The sequence below is a fragment of the Scyliorhinus canicula genome, chromosome 10 (assembly GCF_902713615.1).
Source record: "Scyliorhinus canicula chromosome 10, sScyCan1.1, whole genome shotgun sequence".
NCBI lineage: Eukaryota > Metazoa > Chordata > Chondrichthyes > Carcharhiniformes > Scyliorhinidae > Scyliorhinus > Scyliorhinus canicula.
This window is the reverse complement of record NC_052155.1, coordinates 117077287-117098060: the sequence shown is the minus strand read 5'-3', so window position 1 is coordinate 117098060 and position 20774 is coordinate 117077287. Positions and strand designations below refer to the sequence as shown.

Below are 20774 nucleotides of genomic sequence, written 5' to 3'. Positions count from 1 at the left end.
TTGAGAGTACTCCAGAATGTTATGGCCTCCCAGGCTGCAATATTCCCCCTCTCATTATAACTCATGAACTGTTGAATTATATCCATCACTGGGGCAGCATGGTAGCACAAGTGATTAGCACTGTGGCTTCACAGCATCAGGGTTCCAGGTTCGATTCCCTGCTGGGTCACTGTCTCTGCGGAGTCTGCACGTTCTCCCCGTGTCTATGTGCGTTTCCTCCGGGTGCTCCGGTTTCCTCCCACAGTCTATAAATGTGCAAATTAGGTGGATTGGCCATGATAAATTGCCCTTCGTGACCCAAAAAAGGTTAAGACGGGTTATTGGGTTATGGGGATAGGGTGGAAGTGAGGGCTTAAGTGGGTCGGTGCAGACTTGATGGGCCAAATGGTCTCCTTCTGCATTGTATGTTCCATGATCTTATGTTCTAATAATATCCTTCAATCAACCAGTCCTATTCCAACCATACAAGTGTCTAGTTCCTTTTTGGAGTGGTCCCTTGACTCTACCTGAGCAGTTGTTGCTGAGTATCCATCCATTCTATAAACAATGGAGGAAGGTTAAACATTCCTGCATTTTAAAATCAAATTTTTGTAAAAAGGTCACACATAAATTAAGGAGGCGACAAGAAAACCAATAACTTTCATTGAAAATATGCTATCCATTAGGTTTAGATGACGTTCAGCGGCATAAGTCATTACATGGTCCAGTGTAAACCTTTTCGCTCTGACTCTTCTCTCCACCCCATTGTCTTCAAGGGGTTACAAGACCAATTTAATTGCAGGTTGTCTCAAACACATTATTCCCTGTTGGTTGAGATCAACTTTTTAAAATATATTTTTTTACTATATAATAATAATTTTTATTGACACAAGTAGGCTTACATTAGCACTGCAATGAAGTTACAGTGAAAAGCCCCTCGTCGCCACATTCCGGTGCCTGTTTGGGTACACACAGAGAGAATTCAGAATGTCCAATTCACCCAACAGCACATCTTTCGGGACTTGTGGGAGGAAACTGGAGCACCCGGAGGAAACCCACACAGACACGGGGAGAACGTGCAGACTCCTCAGAGTTCATTTTCAGTTTTAGTCAGAATGCCTCTGCCATCATATGATTGATGTTGAATTGCCTTTTATATATAGGATCTTGCATATTCTGATGTATTATTAAAGAGTCATGTAAAGTTTATATTAAAAGTAATTAGAGCACCTTGAATAGCTGTCAACATGACATGCAGGATTTAGGAATAATTCATTCTATTGGGTAATGCAATGACTGAGAAGAAGCCCTTTTGAAAGAAAATGGGTGATTGAAGCATTTCTTTAAAATTGTCACGCTGCTGAAGTCACGTTAATAACGAGACCTTTTTAAAAACATTACAGAGTCCAAATACCATCTTGGTCATCCTGGTTATGCTGTTGAATATTGGTTTAGCTATTCTTTTTGTCCATTTCCTAACTTGACAAGAATTTGCCAAGGTAAGAATTAAATTTTCTTTGTCGAAGATTGTATTATAAAATTTCTAGCTACTATTTATCCTCTAATCACAGGCAACTAGTAAACTGTTAATTTTTTCATGTCTAACTTTAGCTATGCCTGAATGTGATTCAACATAGTTATTTAATAATCAAACTGTTTTGACCCTTCAGTGAAGTCATGAAAACTAAGGGTGTTTGCCCAGAGTTCTCTACAGTTGTGCCGTCAGCCTTATTATTGACACCAGACATGCTGAGACACAGGGAAAGAGTCTTGGAATTGGTGTGGGACTCAGGAAAGATGAGACATGGAAATTAAGTCAGGGGCTGATGTGTGCCCCGGTGATGATTTGTGGCTCTGGATCCTCTGAAAACTGAAGCAAGTGGCCATGTTGTTGGAAAAATCTGCTGAACCAGCCTAACCACTGAAGTGCATGGCTGCTCCATCTGCTCTAGTGGAGTGTGACTTAACTGGAAATGTACAGACTGCACTTTTGTTGATGGACGTTAACAGCTGCCTTACTTTTTTACTGTCTTGAAGTTTAGCTGGGAGAAGGGAACGGCTGCCAGAGGAATGTGGTTGGAGGATTCTGTGCTGTGGATGCAATTTCCAGTAGTCTCTCCTATCACGTTAGAAGTACATTAGCAGCATCACTCAACCAGTCTTATTCCATTACCGGCTGCTCCTAACATCTTGTACAATGTTCTGGGAGATTATTTTGAAAATGTTGACACACTTTTTGCATGAAAATTATACATTTTCTGTCACTGATTACATTTTTTTTGTCTAATGTTTAGAACATTTATTTAGATCTATCTGAGTTCATTTCCTTTGCTTTCAGTGACCGAATTAGGAGCCTTCATTCAATTTTTATGATTACTGAAGTGCTGGTGACCTGTAACCCAAATTATCATATATGTCAACATTGAGAAACCATCAGTTAAGGAAGGAGTTTTTATGCATGTAGATTTTTTTTCAAGTAAAGTAAATTTTATTGTGTTGAATACATTCAGGTACAGCATTGTAATTTGAATGTTAACAAAACTGATGCCTTTATAAGTCTTCAGCAATTATAATGTTTACCTCAAACATATTGGTATGAGTTTTTTTTGGAATGCTGGCTGAATCTTTGTGTCTTAATCATTTTAAGTGACACTAATTAATGTAGTTAAAGATAATTTCTGTACCATTATCTTGTATCACTCTTCATGTTATTGTGTTGGCATGTTTATTTCAAAAAGGTTGAGTATTTGGTGTGGTTCATTTTAGACTAAAGCACTAGATTTATTTTAATCTCAAAAATGCAAGGGCTGGATAACTTAAAGTAAATTATATATATGTGTTGAAGAAAGATTTCGTATTCCACAAGTACTGAATTTAAATTAAACTGTATGTTAGTTTGCATGGTTTTATTGCAAAATGATGTCCAAATTCAATTAGCCACAAGAAGGTGGCCCTGTTTGTGGAGTGTATAGATGCTATTTAAATTATTATCTGAAATCAACCTGATTTCAGATAGTAATAGGTGGTGTTTTTTGCAGAGGTCTTTTCAGAACCTTTGGTCAAGTCAGTGTGAATTAAAAGAAGAAAATTGAAAAAGACCGAAAAAGAGGATGAAAGACAAATTGTTGCCAATGTACCGCAAATCTGACCATGCTTTAAATGGAAATTTAACTCACTCAATATGTCTTTGGGTCAGTGCAAATGTAATAAAAGCTTATATAAAACTTTTTTTGTCTGGCACAAAAATCGAGTAGTTGGGAATGTTTTTTTGAAATGAAGTTCACTTTAGTAATTTAATTTAAAAAAAAAAGATTTTCTTATATATTAAAATCATGAGCTTTTTTAAGAAGCATGAGCCAGAAATTGTTGGCATTTTTCTAAATGTACACAACTCTATTTTAGCATGAATCCTTTCTTTTTTTAAAATAAATGACATGCTATACACTGCTTTATATTTATCAAATGATGCTCCAAGTGGACAACACTTGACAGTTATCAATAAATTGTTATATATTCTAACACTTTGAATGTCTTTTTTTGGTGTTTTGAGATTCGGAATTCTTTAATTCTGTTCTTTGTAAACTTATGATCCTTTATTTGTTCTGTACAGTTTTCTTGACTGTAATGGCTTGAGAATAAAACTATTATTTGTTCATACAGTCATGCTGTGTGTGCTAGTTATATGAATGTCAGCTACATGTTATTCAGGTATTAGCTCCTTCATTTCTGTTGCATTTTTCAGAATCCTTTGACCAGTTTTGCGCAGAAAGACTTTGGGAAAGGAGGTACTTTTAAAGCTGTTTTTTCAAAATATTAACATTTTTCAAGTGTAAACTGGGAACCTAAAGCATTATTTTCACAGTACACCTACCCATGCCCAAAGATATCTGTTGAAACATTTTTGCACGCATCCATGGCATCTAATTGAAACTGGAGTCAGGTGTCCCAGTAATGGACTAATACCTGTTTTAGGTTCTCCATGAAACATTGGGCTGCCCTGAATGGAGCAGATTTTGGGATCACACAGCTCGGGATTTCAGAACCTCACTGGAGCCCAGCAAGCAGTGCCATCAAAAAAAAGTTTCCTTTTTCAAGTTGGCAATGAGCCAAGGGGACTGAATTCTAAGAGTACCTGTCAAGCTGCAGAGGAATGGATGCTGGGAGTGCCTGTCAAGCATAAATAGGAGTGGATCCAGAGAGTAACTGTTAATCTGCAGTAGGAGTGGATCCAGAGAGTAACTGTTAACCTGCAGTAGGAGTGGATCCAGAGAGTAAATGTCAATCCGCAGTAGGAGCGGATCCAGAGAGTAACTGTTAATCCGCAGTAGGAGTGGATCCAGAGAGTAACTGTTAACCTGCAGTAGGAGCGGATCCAGAGAGTAACTGTCAATCCGCAGTAGGAGTGGATCCAGAGAGTAACTGTCAATCCGCAGTAGGAGTGGATCCAGAGAGTAACTGTTAACCTGCAGTCGGAGTGGATCCAGAGAGTAAATGTCAATCCGCAGTAGGAGTCGATCCAGAGAGTAAATGTCAATCCGCAGTAGGAGTGGATCCAGAGAGTAAATGTCAATCCGCAGTAGGAGTGGATCCAGAGAGTAACTGTTAACCTGCAGTAGGAGCGGATCCAGAGAGTAACTGTTAATCCGCAGTAGGAGTGGATCCAGAGAGTGACTGTTAACCTGCAGTATGAGCGGATCCAGAGAGTAACTGTTAACCTGCAGTAGGAGTGGATCCAGAGAGTAACTGTTAACCTGCAGTCAGAGTGGATCCAGAGAGTAACTGTCAATCCGCAGTAGGAGTGGATCCAGAGAGTAACTGTCAATCCGCAGTAGGAGTGGATCCAGAGAGTAACTGTCAATCCGCAGTAGGAGTGGATCCAGAGAGTAACTGTCAATCCGCAGTAGGAGTGGATCCAGAGAGTAACTGTCAATCCGCAGTAGGAGTGGATCCAGAGAGTAACTGTCAATCCGCAGTAGGAGTGGATCCAGAGGGTAACTGTCAATCCCCAGTGAGCTACCATCCATTTGTCCTCTGGCAACTTGATTTAACTAAATGCCAATGCTGAGAGATATGTGAGACAAAATTCAACTCTTTCAAATAGACGAGCTGGCTCTGGAGGTATGATGCACACTGACAGCCTGCGTGAATTATTGAAATAAGTTCAAGGCCCAATTATGGGCCAGCCATGAACCATCCCGTTCGGGCACATGCTCCATAAGTTTCATAAGTTATGTACACAAATACTAGAAAAAAAATATTTCCAGTCCAATTTTTTAATGATATCTCCGAGATGAAAAGTGGTTTCAAATGCTAGTGGATTTGCATTTACATTGTTTTTCCATTGACCATAATGAACCAATCCTTTAATTATCTAGACGATTAAAAATACCTCACACCCATTGTTTCGGAAGGCCTTTGATTCATTTTCTGGCAGAAGCGGCATGGTGGCAAAATGGTTGGCACTGCTGCCTCACAGCACCAGAGACCCGGGTTCAATTCTGGCCTTGGGTGACTGTCTGTGTGGAACTTGCATACCCTTCCCATGTCTGCGTGGGTTTCCTCTGGGTGCTCTGGTCTAGGAGTGCGGCCCCATGCGTCACGACGGCTGACGCGGCCGGCGATGTTGGCTGCACATGCGCAGGTTGGACAACGCCAACCCGCGCATGCGCAGTTTGCATCTTTTCCCTCAGCCGCCCAGCAAGACGTGGCGGCTTGATCTTGCGGGGCGGCGGAGGGAAAAGAGTGCGCCCGTTACGGACGCATGGCCCCCTTGGCACGGCCGTGGTACTGCCGTGCCAATCGGGCCCCCAGATGCCCCAAACGGGCATCTGCCGCCCATTTCACGACGGCAGCGAGCAGGTGTGTTTACTGCCGTGTTGAAACGGGCGTGAAGGCCTGGCCGCTCGGCCCATCGGCCTCGGAGAATCGCCGCTCGCCGTAAAAAGCGGCGATTCGTGGCATGGGTCGGGCGTAGGGGGGGGGGAGAATAGCAGGAGGGCGTGAAAAATGTCGGGAGACCCTCCCGCTATTCTCCCATCCACCCCGGAGAATCGCGCCCGTGCAGTTTAGAATCATAGAAAAGTTACAGCACAGAAGGAGGCCATTCTGTCCATCTTTTCCATGCCAGCCTGAGGACACCCAGGTGCCCTTTCTAATCCCACCTTCCTGCACCCAGTCCATAGCTTAGAGGACTTAAGGTTCTGATCCGGGTACTTTTTAGGAGTTTAGGGTCTCTGCTTCCACCACCAACTCGGGCAGCAAATTCCAGACGCCCACTACCTTCTGCGTAAAAAACTTCTTCCTCATGACCTCTCTGCACCTCTGTCTCTTAACTTGAAACTATGTCCCATGGTTCTAGAATTCTCCACCAATGGAAACAATTTTATCCTGTCCACTGTATCACTTACCCTCATAATTTTGTGCACCTCAATTAAGTCAATCCTCAGCTTTCTTTGTTCCAAGGAAAATAACCTATCCAATCTCTCCTCATAGCTGCACTTCTCTAGCCCTGGCAACATTCTTGTTAACCTCCTCTGCACTCTCTTCAGAGCAATTACGTCCTTCCTGTAATGTGGTGACCAGAACTGCACACAATACTTTCTCAATCATGTTCCCCATATTCCTGATAAATTGTTAATATATAACACAAACAGTTAGGGCCCAACACCGAGCCCTGTGGAACACCAGTTGAAACAACTTTCCAATTGCAAAGGCCGCCATCGACCATGACCCTTTGTTACTAATTTTTTATCCAGTTCACCACATTGCCCTGCATCCCATGGGCTTTCACCTTCCTGACCAATCTGCCATGCAGGACTTTGTCAAACGCCTTGCTAAAATCCATGTAAACCACATCCACTTCACTACCTTCATGAAATTAAATGAAAATCGCTTATTGTCACAAGTAGGCTTCAAATGAAGTTACCGTGAAAAGCCCATAGTCGCCACATTCCGGCACCTGTTCGGGGAGGCTGGTACGGGAACTCTTCCTGTCACTTCCTCGAAGAATTCAATCAAATTTATGCATCAACACCTTCCTTTAACAAGTCCATGCTGACTATCCCTGCCTTTCTATGTGACAGTTAATCCTATCTCTCAGGATTGATTCTATTTATTTTGCCCACTACTGACATAAGACGAACTAGCCTATATATGTTGGCATTTCCTTCATTCACTTTTTAAACAATGGGACGACATTTGCTTTTCTCTAGTCCACTGGTACCCTCCCTGTATCTAGTAAGGATTGGAATATCATCCTCAGAGCACCTGCTATCTCCTCTTTGACCTCCTTCAGTAGACTCGGAAACAATCCACCTGGCCCTGGCGACTTATCAACTTTCAAGGATTCAAATCCGTCAAGTACTTCCCCTCTCTTTATGCTTATCCCATATAATATCTGTGTTCCTCCTGGACTATATCTGCAACATCTATTTTCTTTGTAAATACGGAGACAAAATATTCATTTAAACTCTTCCCACAGCCTCTGTATCTACACACAAGCTTCCTTCTTCATCTCTAATAGGTCCAACTTTTTCCTTAATTAACCGTTTACCATTAATATATTGGTAAAACATCGTTGGGTTTTCTTTAACTTTACTTGCTAATCTTTTTTCATGATCTCTCTTTGATTTCCTTATTTACTTGTTGACTTCATCCCAGCACTTTCTATATTCATCTAGGCTATCTGCAGTATTTTGTTCTTTGTGCCTATGATAAGCTTTATTTTACTGTTTTATCTTCCCCTGTATTCCTCTAGACAACTGGGGGGTGGGGGGGGGGTCGATATTTGGAAGTATAATTTTTATTTTTGGAGGGGACATGTCTACTTTGTACATTTGGGATCTCTCCTTCCAGTACTTCCCACTGGTTTTACACAGATTTATCCTATAGTAATGCTGGCCAGTCCACCTCAGTCAAGTCCCTTCTCATTTATGCAAAATTTGCCTTCCCCAGGTCAAAATCTTTACTCCTGCTTTATCTCTGTCCTTTTCCATGGTAATACTGAATCTAACTGAATTATGATCACTATCCCCAACATGGTCGCCAACTGTCATTTCACCCGTTTGGCCTTCTTCGTTTCCCAAGACTACGTCTAGAATTGCATCTCCTCTCGTTGGGTTTGACACATTAGTTGAAACAATTTTCCTGGACACGCTACGTGAATTTTTCTCTCTCAGTTTCCTTTATATTTCTTGAATCCCAGTTTATATTGGGATAGTTAAAGTCTCCTACTATTATTGCCCTCTTAATATTACAGGCATAAATTTGCATACATATTTGATCTTCTATCTCCCTTTCACTATTTGGGGGTCTGCAGTAAACTCCCAGTAGTGTGTCTGCCCCATTTCTATTTCAAAGTTCAACCCATAAAGCCATGTTTGTTGACCCATTGAGCATATCATCCCTTCTTACAAATGGAGTTGATTCTTTGACCATTAGTGCTATTCCCTCTCCTTTTTTATCTCCCACTCTGTCCTGCCTGAATACTCGGTATCCAGGGATATTGAGCTGCTAATTTTGCCCCTCCTCTCCTGTTTCCATGTGTCTGCCTGTGCCCACTGGGCTAAATCACTGGCTTTTAAAGCAGGCCAGCAGCACGGTTCGATTCCCGTATCAGCCTCCCCGGACAGGCGCCGGAATGTGGCGACTGGGGGCTTTTCACAGTAACTTCATTGAAGCCTACCCGTGACAATAAGCGATTTTCATTTCATTTCATAACTCAACTACCTTGTTTGTAATACTCCTTGCATTGAAACATAAATAGTTCAACCCCACCATTTTCCCTTGTTGGAGACATTTTGAACTTAACTTACATCTTCTGCCTCACTAGTTCTACCTCAATTTTCCTGATCTGATTATGACCTATCTGACCCTTCTGATTTCCATGGCCCTGACACAACAGTTTAAATATTCCCCAACAGAACTAGCAAAAGCCCCTGGAAGGACCTTAGTCCCAGCTCTGCCTGTGTCCAACCCGTCCAGTTTGTACTGGTCCCACCTGCCCTAGAACCGGTTCCAGTGCCTCAGGATATGAACCCCTCCCAGCCACATTACCTCTCCCGTCACGCATTTATCTGATCTATCCTCCTATACCTGCTCTCTCTAGCGCATGGAGCTGGGAGTAATCCTGAGATTACTATATTTGAGGTCCTGCATTTTAGTTTATCTCCTAACTTCCTGTACTCGGCTTTCAGGTCCTCATACCTTAGTTTACCTATGTCGTTGGCACCAATGTGTACCACAACCACTGGCTGTTCACCTTCCCTCCCCAGAATGCCCTGCAGCCACTCCATGACATCCCAGACCCTGGCACCAGGGAGACAACATACCATCCTTGATTCAGGTTTGCAGCCACAGAGGCGTCTGCCTGTGCCCCTAACTAATGAATCCCCTATCACTATCGCCCTGCTACCTGTTTTTCCCACCCATCTGAGCAGCAGAGCCACCCACATTGCCATGAACTTGGCTGCTGCTGCTTTCCCCTGAGAGGCCAACACCCCCACCCCTCTTCCCCCCCCCCCCCCCCCCAACAGTATCCAAAGTGGTATATCTGTTTGAGAGGGGGTAACCACGGGGGGAAGGGGGGGGGGCTCCTGCACTACTTTCCTGAGTCTTTTACTGTTCCTAATAGTCAACCATTCCCTTTCCGCCTGTGCAATCCTCACCTGCGATGTGTCTGCCTCACTGAACGTGCTATCCACGACTTCCTCAGCATCATGGATGCACCACAATGAGTTCACCCACAACTCCAGCTCCGAAATCTGGTTATCTAGAAACTGAATTTGGGCACACCTACTGCACACATGGTCACCAAGGACACTAGAAGCTTCCCTCATTTCCCACATTGTGCATGAAGAGCATATCACTAGTCTGAGGCCTCCTGTCATGACGTCCCTCTTGATTAAGCTAGTTACTCGCTGAACAAAAATTGAAGTTTGCTAGGGTCCTTTACTTTAGCCAGGAACCTTGTTTCTTACCAAACCCTTCTATTATATTTGTACAGTACTACTCTATACAACTTTTTATTTTATTTCATACTCCCTACCTTAGTATTAAGCAATGTTTAAAAGTTTGAAAATACTCACCAGGACTTACTCACCAATCAGCTGCAATGGTTGGTCCCACGCCACTTTCTCAACTGGTGTTTGGATCTTTTCTTCTCCTCCCTCGCTATTTCAATCTCCCGGCTCCTCTCTCGCTGTTATCATTATCCCAGCTCCTCTCGTGCTCTTTTCAATCTCCCAGCTCCTCTCACACTCTTTTCAATCATCGAACTCCTCTCACACACTTTTCGATCACCCGTCTCCTCTCACGGTTTTTTCCAATCATCCGGCTCCTCTCTCTCGCTGTTTTCAATCGCCCGGCACACCTCGCGCTCTTTCTAGGTGGGATTATGAGGATAAGGTGGGGGAGTGGTCCTAGATAGGGTGCTCTTTCGTTGCACACTCGACGGGCCAAGTAGAAGTTTTATGGCTGATTTGAGAAAATTATGGTGAAACACAGACAGATGCAGCCGTGTAATAATAATAATCTTTATTGTCACAAGTAGGCTTACATTAACAATACAGTGAAGTTACTGTGAAAGGTCCCTAGTTGCCACATTCCGGTGCCTGTTCGGGTAAACAGGAAGAATTCAGAATGTCCAATCCACCCAACAGCACGTCTTGTAGGTTTTTGAAACAGAATGCTGCAAGTTTTCAACAGCTTGGAGTGCAAGAGGGAGTAGTGAGAAATCGTTTTGTTTAATTCAAACCAGATGACTCACTGTGCTGAATCATAGTTTCTTCTCAATTGTTGGATTATTACCTCGAAACAAATTTATACTGATAAAACTAAGCGAATCTAATCATAATTTTAACTTTGTATGTTTACTCATAGTGAAATAAAGCAGCTTAATGACTTGTATCAAATCCAGTCTCACCAACTGATTGCTTGGTTCACTGTCAGATTGAGTGAATCCGATGCACAGGATGTAGATATCTGGTTCAAGTTGTAAGAGTGTTGTCACACTTCCAGATTATACTATCATGCAAATCGATGTTGGAAAGCATGTGCAAATTACTACGGTAAGCAGTTAAGACCAATTGTAGGTGTGACTGACAAATGGTTGTCCTCTCATGCCGTGCTTGGGACGTTTCAGGGCACAGTATACCATTATCATCCAAAAGTATGATGTGGAGATACCTGAGGAAGGAACAGTGCTCCGAAAGCGAGTGTTTGAAACAAACATGTTGAACTTTAACCTGGTGTTGTAAGACTTCTTACTGCTTCCAAAAGTAGACAGAGTGGGAAGACTCAGTTTCATACTTTCCCATACGCATTTGAAATGAAATGAAATGAAAATCGCTTATTGTCACAAGTAGGCTTCAATGAAGTTACTTTCGGGGAGGCCGGTACGGGAATTGAACCGTGCTGCTGGCCTGCCTTAAACGCCAGCTATTTAGCCCAGTATGCTAAACCAACCCCTAGCAAGAGTTAGTTGGACCAGGAAGGAAGGATTAAAGACTTTTCCCACCCCTGACCACATACACCGACAGCTTACTGTATCACAAACTGACATATGTATTCTGCCAAATTTTACAATGAAACAACAATGTGATAGTGAACGAATAATGGGCTGGATTCTCCATCAGCGTGATCCTCCGTTTCACCAGCAGTGCACTCACGGCCGGGGATTTCCCAATAGCGTAGGTTTCCCCATTGGCCGGCTAGCGGGATGGAGGATCGTGCTGTCGGCGGGGGCGTGCTGCACCAGAAAGCGGGTGCGGCGGGACAGAGAACCCACCCAATATGTTTTGTGGTAATTATTGAGAGACTAGCATAGCCAGGACACCGGGGATAACTCCCCTGCTCTTCTTTAAAATACTGTCATGGGATCTTTTACATACCCTCCAGTAGATATGTGGGACCTCGATTTCAGCCTCGGCCAAAAGTCACCACCTCACTCAGTACTGCACTGGAATGTCAACTTTGATTTATGTATTCAAGCCTGAGTGCGGGACTCGAGCCCAGAACCTTGTGATTCAGAGGCAAGTGTGCTATCAATCGAGTCATTATTGTTCCTATACTCAAGTAAGTTTTATAACTTGTATGATAACATTTCCTTGAACTGAATTTTAAGAAGCCAGGTTACCTCATGTTCCGGGCTGGATTTGACAGTCACAGAAATGGTTTGGGTATCCAGGTAAGTGTGGATAAATAGGCAGTGCTGATTCCTACGTACCTAGGCACACATCATTTCATTTAATATTATGTAAAACATAGCTTACTGAGATAATAAGGATTTACCCAGTATAATGGTTAGACTGCCATTCACATCTCATTATAAGGATACCAGGGATCAGTTGACACAGCCATGGTGGGACAAGAAATAGCCAACAACAATATGTAGATGTTGGGATGGAGCTGCAGGTGGATGAAACCCAAAGCATCTCTCGGGTAGTCTGATCTACCTGCCATCCTGTTGCTGGTCCACCAAACATGTCAGCTCATAAGATTACTGGTGGAAACCCCGCTGGTGCCAAGACAAAAATGTTGGGGCACCTAATTTCCAGCTGAAAATAATAAGAAAAACTCCAATAGGGGCCTTATGTTGCCGAACACATTGACTTCTAAATTATCTGTGCCTTTTAAATGTCCACTTGCCTCCAAGGCCTTGAAACCATCCAGTCTATTGAGCAGTTTGGCATCCCACAGTCCAGAAAAACATGAAGCGTGAATGAAGTGTAAAGCAGTTCTAACTGATAGCGCACGGGGGTCGGTGGGATGGTGACCATGTGCAGTCACAAGGCAGCCAACCAATTAGATTTTCATGGACAAGGTACTTGGGCAATCGTGCGGCCAGGGTGGACAGGAAGATGACAATCCTGGCTTGACTTCACTGGGATGAAGGTCTGGGTGCCATATCATATTTAAAGGACACCCAGGCAGATATCCACATTCTGCAATCCAGCTTCAACATCTGGCCGTGCAAGTGAACTTTCTGATCTCTTCATCACCATACCACCAAGCTGAGAAGAGGTGAACTGGTTCTCCCCTCTGTTCAATCTCCTCAGCTGGCCAAAATAAAGTTTATTTTTTCAAAAGGATACTGCTTGTCCAAATTTGAATGTATTTCACAATTTAAACTCAAGGGGCCAATCAAAAGAGGTTTTCTTGAGTAAAGAAAGAGAAAATATATTAATCACTAAACCCATATACTTATGTGCACACAAATATATACATACATTATAAATAAGGGGAATATGAGTCCAATAAAAAAAGGTTAAAGAATATACTGTTACATGCTCTCTGATTGTCCTTGCAGCATAGATTTTTTAATGTTGCGGTCGATTTAGATAAATTGGTTTCCTGGATATGCTCAAATGCAGAAGATGTTTCAATCATTACGCTATCCTGGTTCGCTGGTAGATGTTCGGTAGATTTGGCTTCTCAAACCAGGCAGTACACTTATTCCAAAAGAGCGACAGAAGCCCTCAGCCTGTTTGCTCTGCTGAAGATGTTCTTGACGCCCTCTGTGTCACTTGCAATCTCTCTCTTGTTGTTGGGTAGCCTTGCTTTGAAATACTTAATCCATTGGATGGGATTTTCCGGCCCATCCTGCCAGCCGGACCTTCTGGTCCTGTCAAAGCCGACCCCCCTGCGATGGGTTCCCTAGTGGCCGGATAAATGAGCAAAAGCCTGTAGACACAGTGGCCAACGGCTCACCACATCCATCCACCACGGCATGGCCATAAATTCCCAGTCATTATGTATTTCTAAGAGGTTTTGGGTCTGTAGCAGCCATTGTTTCAATATCCAGCACTTTTCATTTTTAATGTCTCTTCTTTAGACAGTTACGAGTTTCAGTGGGTTTCATATCGGAAATATCTCTCTCTTCACACCCTCTTCTATGGGTGATTTGTTTGTTTCTCACTTTCACTTTGTATTTTTATGCAGTTTGCTCTGTCTCAGTTGTAATTGCAAACTTTCCAGTCAGTTGAAAGTTGAAAAACCTGGGGCTGGATTCTCCGAGCCTCCGTGCCGAAATCGGGATCGGCACGGGGGTGGAGATTGGACGTTGACGCCAAAATCCAATCCGATGCTACTCCCGCTATTCTCCGGGCCCCGGAGAATCGCTCACGCATGAATTAGAAGTTGTGGGTAGTGGGCCATTGACAGAGGGCCCCCCCCCCCCCCCCCCCCCCCGATTCTCCAAGAAAAACTGGCTGAGTTCCCGACGCCATGGTTCTAACCACCTATCGGCTCTCGGGAACGGCCGGTGGCAGCTGCGGACTCAGTCCGTGGTTTTCCTGGTGGGAGGCAGGGGGTTCGTTTGCCATGGGGGGCCTCATGGACAGCCGGGGGGTGGGGGGGGGGGGGGGGCGATCAGGCGTCACGGACCAGCGGGCACACGCAATCTCGGGGGGGGGCTACATTTCTGGTGCCGCTCCACGGGCTGAGTCTGCCATGTTATACGGCGCGTCTGCCATACGCCGCCGCCGTGCGCATGCACGAACTCCCGACTAGAAGTGCGGGGCCTCCTATCTGCAGCCAGAGCTACGAGAAGCACTCCAGGGCCCTGCTATACCCCTGCACATAGGAGAATTACTCGACTTTCTTCAGGACGCCAAAATGTACGCTATTATTGGAGAATCCCACCCCATATTTTCAAAAATAAAGGGGCATAGTCTTGTGACACCTGCATGCTCATTCATGGATTAGGAAACCATTGAAATGATGTGCAATCCTCTTTTCTGCCTGCAGGGCAAAATAATGAATAACACCAGGGACCGGACAAAAAGTGAGGGAAGTTTCCCAAAAATCGGAATCCTGACCCCCACTGAAGAGGGGCTGCAGAATTGGTGGTGGGGGTGGGGGGAAGCTGTCCGGGGCTCTGTGGCTAATCTTGTGTTGACAGAGAGGCTGGAGTGCCACTGATCAAAGTGAGGATGTCTCCATCCTGGTGTTCAGAACTGTGTGTACAGGATTCAAACACGATACATTGATGACTGAAAGGGAATGTGTATAACCATCAGCTAATTATTTGTGTTCTCCACTATAGGTACTCACACCAGACAGTGAAAGCAGCTTGCAGCAAGGCCAATCTCCACCTCTCGGGATGATGAAATGGACCAGTCAGAGGATGCACCATCACATCGTTCCCTTGCACCCTCCACCAAAGCATTACATGTTCACAATTAGAATAGGGGTCACGATCTGATGTTGTTGGAGACCAGGCTGTTGCTAAGCCCCAAGCAAATGATTTCCTCTGGATATGGCTGAAAAAAGCTTGATGCAGAAACAGGCAGGGGAACACCTGACAGAGATGCTAGAGGCCATGCACAGCCTTGAGCTCCGGTGGAAGAGTGTATCCAAGTTCTGGCCGACAACCATGGAGAGAAAGGTCCAGCAGAACACTTAGTGGCTGTCAGATATATGCTGGAATCTGCAATGGGCGGCAAAGTTGCACAGTGGTTAGCATTGTTGCTTCACAGCTCCAGGGTCCCAGGTTCGATTCCCAGCTTGGGTCACTGTCTGTGTGGAGTCTGCACATTCTCCCCGTGTGTGCGTGGGTTTCCTCACCGAGGTACTAGACAGTTTGGGTTTGGGCCAGGGTTACCTCCGAGGTGAAACTATTGTACAGCGCTCCCATGGCGAGTGTACAGCAAACACCACTAGCTATGACACTTTTAGCTGTACAGAGACACGAGACAGGGATGTCTGCTGTGCCCACTGCCGTTCATCCTGGCAATCGAGACACTGGCAATCACCCTCAGAGTGGCGAAAGGGTGGAGAAGTATCCAAAGGGGGGACAGGGAGCATAGAGTCTCACTCTACCGGATTACATGCTCCTCTGCATCTCAAACCTCAGACAAGCCTGGTAGGGATAATGAAACTCCTAAAGGAGTTCGGAGTCAGGTTACAAACATAACCTGAGCAAGTGCGAGATCTTGTTTGTGAACCTGCAGGGGGAAGGGACAGAGCTGGGGGGACTGCAGTTTAAGCTAGCCCAGGCCAAATTCCGCTACCTGGGGATCCAAATGGTCCACGACTGGACACATATGGAACCTGACGTGTCTGGTGGAGGAAGTCAAATAGGACCTGCAGAGGTGGGGCCCAGTCCCACTCTCCCTCGCAGGGAGAATACAGACAATGAAACTGAACGTACTGCCCAGGTTCCTCTTCCTGTTCAGATCCCTCCCGATCTACATCCCCAAGGCCTTTACCAATACCGTCGATAAGCTAATCATGGTGTTTGTGTGGGGGAAAAAGAGCCCGACAATCCAAAAGAAGGTCGACAAAGGAGAAGAAACGTGGGAGGCCTGGTCCTCCCGAACATATAGTTCTACCAACGGGGGGCCACCGCAGAAAAAGTAAGGGATGGGTCAAGGAACTGGGAGCAGAGTGGGTGAAGATAGAAGAGGGTTCCTGCACAGGGACATCCCTCTGAGCCGTAGCCACAGCACTCTCCCATACCTCCTCCCCCCCCCGGCCCAAATACTCGAGGAGCCCAGTAGGAGTAGCCACGCTCTGGACGAGGTACTGAATGAGACAACACTTCAGCCTAACCAAAATGTCTGCCATTTGCAGCAACCACAGGTTCAGTCCCACAATAATGGGTGCCACCTTCAAAAAGTGAAGAGAGGACGAGAGGACACTGATGGTTAGGGAAGTGTACAGGGACGATTGAGTAGCGAACCTGGGGGAGGTTCCAGTTAGCAAGAGGAAATGACCTGAGATACATTCAGGTTAAAAACTTCCTCCACAAAAAAACGATGTATGCCCAGATACCAGGACACTTGTTAGTAGAACTGCTGGACACAAGCGACCTTGGGGAAGGGAAACTGTGCAGACATGTACAGGTGAGTGTAGGAGGAGGTATTCTCTCCTGTGGATGAGAAAAGGAAAGAAATGGGAGGAAGAACTAGGCATAGAGATAAGGGGAGGTCTCTGGATCGAAGCACTGCACAGGGTGAACTCCACCTCCTCGTGGGCAGGGCTGAGCCTAACGCAGCTAAAGGTGGTGCACGTAACCAGAATTTGAATGAGTGGGTTCTCTCCAGAGGTGGAGGGCAAATGTGAATTGCACCAGGATAGGCCCGACCAGCCACACCCACATGTTCTTTGCATGCTCCAGACTTGTCAGGTACTTCTTTGTTATGTCCTTCTTTGAGGCCATGTCCAGGGTTGTGGGAGTGATGATGGAGCCGTGCCCACTAGTGGCGGTCTTTGAGGTATCAGAGCAGCCAGAGCTCTTCACCGGGAGTGGGCCTGTGCCCTAGCCTTTGCCTTCCTGATCGCCCGCCGGAGAATCCTGCTCCGCTGGTGATCAGTGGCACCACCCAAGGCTGCATACTGGATGTCCAACCTGGTGGAATTTCTCAGGCTGGTGAAAATAAAATTTGCCATCCGTGGGTCAGAAGACATACCTATCATGTTATGGGACAGGATGTGGAAGCTGTTCACCAACTTGTTTCAAGCATGTTTGTAGCCAGCAACCAGTAAAGGGGGGAGGGGGGGGGGGGGGAGTGGGGAGGCGGGTGGAAGGCACAGGTGAGCCACGGGATAGAGAGGAAAAGGGAAGGGGGCGGGGGAAGGGAGGACAAAGGTATGCAAAAATAACATGAGGGACAAGCAAGATGGACAAAGCCGCGAGGGACCAGTCCGATGGCAAGCTGTGGCCCAAACCATGCTGTAAATAAATGATGCAAATATGTGATTTGACCATATTGGGGAATGTAAAGGGGGGGGGGGGGGGGGGGGGGTCACGGCCACAGTTGTAGTGAAGATATTTGTTTGTGAATATGTATTGGTTTTTGGTGTGGTTTTGTAATTTATAAATTGTTAGATATAAAATATGAAAACTCAATAAGAACATTTTTTAAAAATGTATTCCCCTAGAGCTGTCCCCATTGTTATGTTCTGTGTTGTGGCCATGGTAAAGATACACATAGAACATCTAGTTCTTTGACTAATAAGATAGTTTATTAACAAAATGAACACGTGGAAAGATAACTAACAAACTATGATACAGACAGTAACATATAAGTGAATTCAGTGAATTCTCCTAGAACTACTTCTAAAGCGACTGTCCTCTAGCACGACTTGCTACCAACTGCCGGATCTCTGAAGTCATATGGTGGATCTCTATCACGACCTGCTGGTCTGAGGTCGTACATCCAACTATCTACATTGCAATGCATATGCATATTACCAGATCCTCCTTCCTTTGGAAATGTGAATCTATAACAAATATAACTGCGCTTTACAAAATATGATGTTCATGATAATTTCAAACATGTCACATAAACAAATCTAACTGTGCTTTACAAAACCAGATCTGCATAACAATTTCAAACGTGTCCACTGTATACAGTTGATTGCAGGTTCAGTATTTCAGGTTAACAACATATTTTTGTTGGTCTCCTGAACCTTGACCGTTACTCTTGACTGGTCACCAACTCTTTTAAGCCTTTTGAAGCGATGCTTCCTACTCCATGGGAATTCTTGTACATTGGCCTTGTTGCCGATGCTTGTGTCTTCACTGTCATGGCTGCTACCCGCTCGACCAACTGCGTCCTCAACTCTTCTCCTGCCATTCCTTCTCTCTTTTATAATCAGCTCTATCCTTCTTCTTAGCTTTAGTGGCATCACTCTTGCTGCGGGTCTCGGCTAAGGGATTCGCTGTTTCTGGATCCCTTGTTGCAATCTTCTGCTATAATAGCTGTCTCTGTATCATCTGCTGTGATAACTGTTTCTGGCTCTTCTGCCACAATAACTGATTCTGGAACCTTTGCTGGATTGAGGAGTTTTGGTTGATTCATGGTACTTGCGCTCGAACGCTGTACTGCATGCCCATCACGCCTGCAGGCAAGGTTGCGACCTCAGGAATGATCTGCAAAGCCTCGCATTCCAGTATCTTAGCTAGATCAGTGTCCTCAACCTGAGGCATTGCTTCTTCACTTTGTGTTTTAGCCTCAATTGGTGGCTCATCCTCATGTGATATAATGATACATGCTTCGTCTGTTATTGAAGAACTGCACGAAAATGTATCCATCTGTTCTTGCTGCTAGTGTTTTGATGGACTGGCCTCGAGTACTTGGCAATCCACTGCAGGAACCATTCCGTGGGCATGGGATGATTCATCGTACTTCTCTGGAGCCAATTTCTCCAAAATGGGGATTATTTCTTCAGTTACCAGTTGGCTGTTTGCAGTTGATTTGCTCGCAGCTAATTTGTCTGCTGTTGCAATCTCACTTTCAGCCTCTGCATACTTTATCTTAGAACTTTCATACTCATCGTTGTCATGCACAGATTGGGTGCTACTTGTTGTCGCCTTGTCACTAATGCCAAATACGCTACATAAACTTTCATAGCCCTTCCTCTTCTGGCTCATCATCTGATTTTTCGCTTTCCTCAACGTAATCATCATCATCATAGTCTGCACTAGCTTCTCCTGTAACATATAACATTGCTCGTGGAATTATGTGTTCATGCAAGAAATGGCCAATTTCGAAGTCAGCAGTGAGCCTTGTGGCAGAACCTTCATCTAACTCTCCATGCTCTGGAACTTCAGGAGGACTGAAGAAATTGAAGAAAGAGTCATTTGGGACAGTTTTTGCAGCTGTTCTATCAGTGTCCTGATCCTTATGCTTCTACTTCGTTTTAATGTTTTTCAATGTGACTTTTTTTGTTTCTTCCAGTCGATCTGGCATCCAGTGCATCCCGTAATTTTTGGTTCACCAAAGAAGAAAAAGTCTGACTCATCAGGCTGCGACTCAATCTGGTGTGTTTTTGTCACTGCCTCATTTGTGAAATACTCATTTGGCTCAAACTTAAACTCTAGAGTAAAGCTCATTGGCTGTCCTGGACTTAATAATTTCACCTTTACATCTTGTAGATGCTTTAGGATAGGCTCATCATGCCCCTGTATTATGCCGCTGAGCCCATCCACATTTATGAAGGCTGTCAACCAGAATTCTGGAATTCCTTTTGACTCCTCCATCTCATTTATCTTCCTCCACCTTGACAGTTGCTTTTATCTCATCGGATAACTGCACTATTATATCTCGTTGCCAATCGCAAAGATCCTCTGTTGCTGCACAGGCTGGAATGCACAGCCGCTCAACTAGGTTCAGTGCCTCACACGCTTCCGTTCCTATGATGGACTCGCGTTCCGTGTCCACAATGGAAAATGGTATGACGTGACTTCTGTTGTGTGCCCATCCTTCGAGTTCACATGCTCCCAATGTCGCAATCTCATTCCCATTGTAGCCTTTCAGTGGTCTTGTTTGATTGATCACTTGCAGTTTAACTCGCAGCCTGTTCAAATCGAGAAGGTTGGCTCTCACTCCCATGTCAAGCTTGCATTTGATCAAAGTGCCATTGAGCATCAATGGAATTATCCATCTGTCTTCTATAGTACCAACATCACCATCGCTATTGCTGCAACTCTTCTTCACTTTGCATATTCGGACTCATCGTGCCCTCAGTCGAAATCAGATCAACGAAAAACAGGTCTTCAATGGACATCTCATCGCATTGACTGATCATGTTTGGTCCACTGTTGAATGTGAAAACCATTGGTTCGCAAACTGATTTGTTCTGCCACACTTGGAACACACCTTCCCAAATGCTGGACATTGTAATGGCCCATGTCGATCACCGCATCGCTGACATAAAATGGTGGATCCGGTTGGCCACTTCAAATGGTCGCCCGCACCGAGACCACGTTTCTTATTCAACTGCATCACAATGCTAACGGCGCTGGCGTCTTCTTCCATACTGGCAGCAAAATGTTTCAGGTTGAGCGT

At 44.8% G+C, this 20774-nt stretch overlaps 1 protein-coding gene and 1 pseudogene across 1 annotated transcript in view; one reads left to right on the top strand and one right to left on the bottom strand.

The window, feature by feature from the left end:
• jph1b (junctophilin 1b) overlaps positions 1-3642 on the top strand; it is a 170831-nt gene extending 167189 nt beyond the window's left edge. Inside the window, 2 exon segments of the mRNA XM_038809632.1 lie at positions 1383-1478; positions 1650-3642. Of these exon segments, the coding sequence (XP_038665560.1) occupies positions 1383-1463 (81 nt within the window). The 3' untranslated portion in view covers positions 1464-1478; positions 1650-3642.
• Positions 3643-19331: 15689 nt separating this feature from the next.
• On the bottom strand, positions 19332-20318 carry LOC119972141 (annotated as a pseudogene).
• Between the last annotated feature and the right edge of the window lie 456 nt (positions 20319-20774).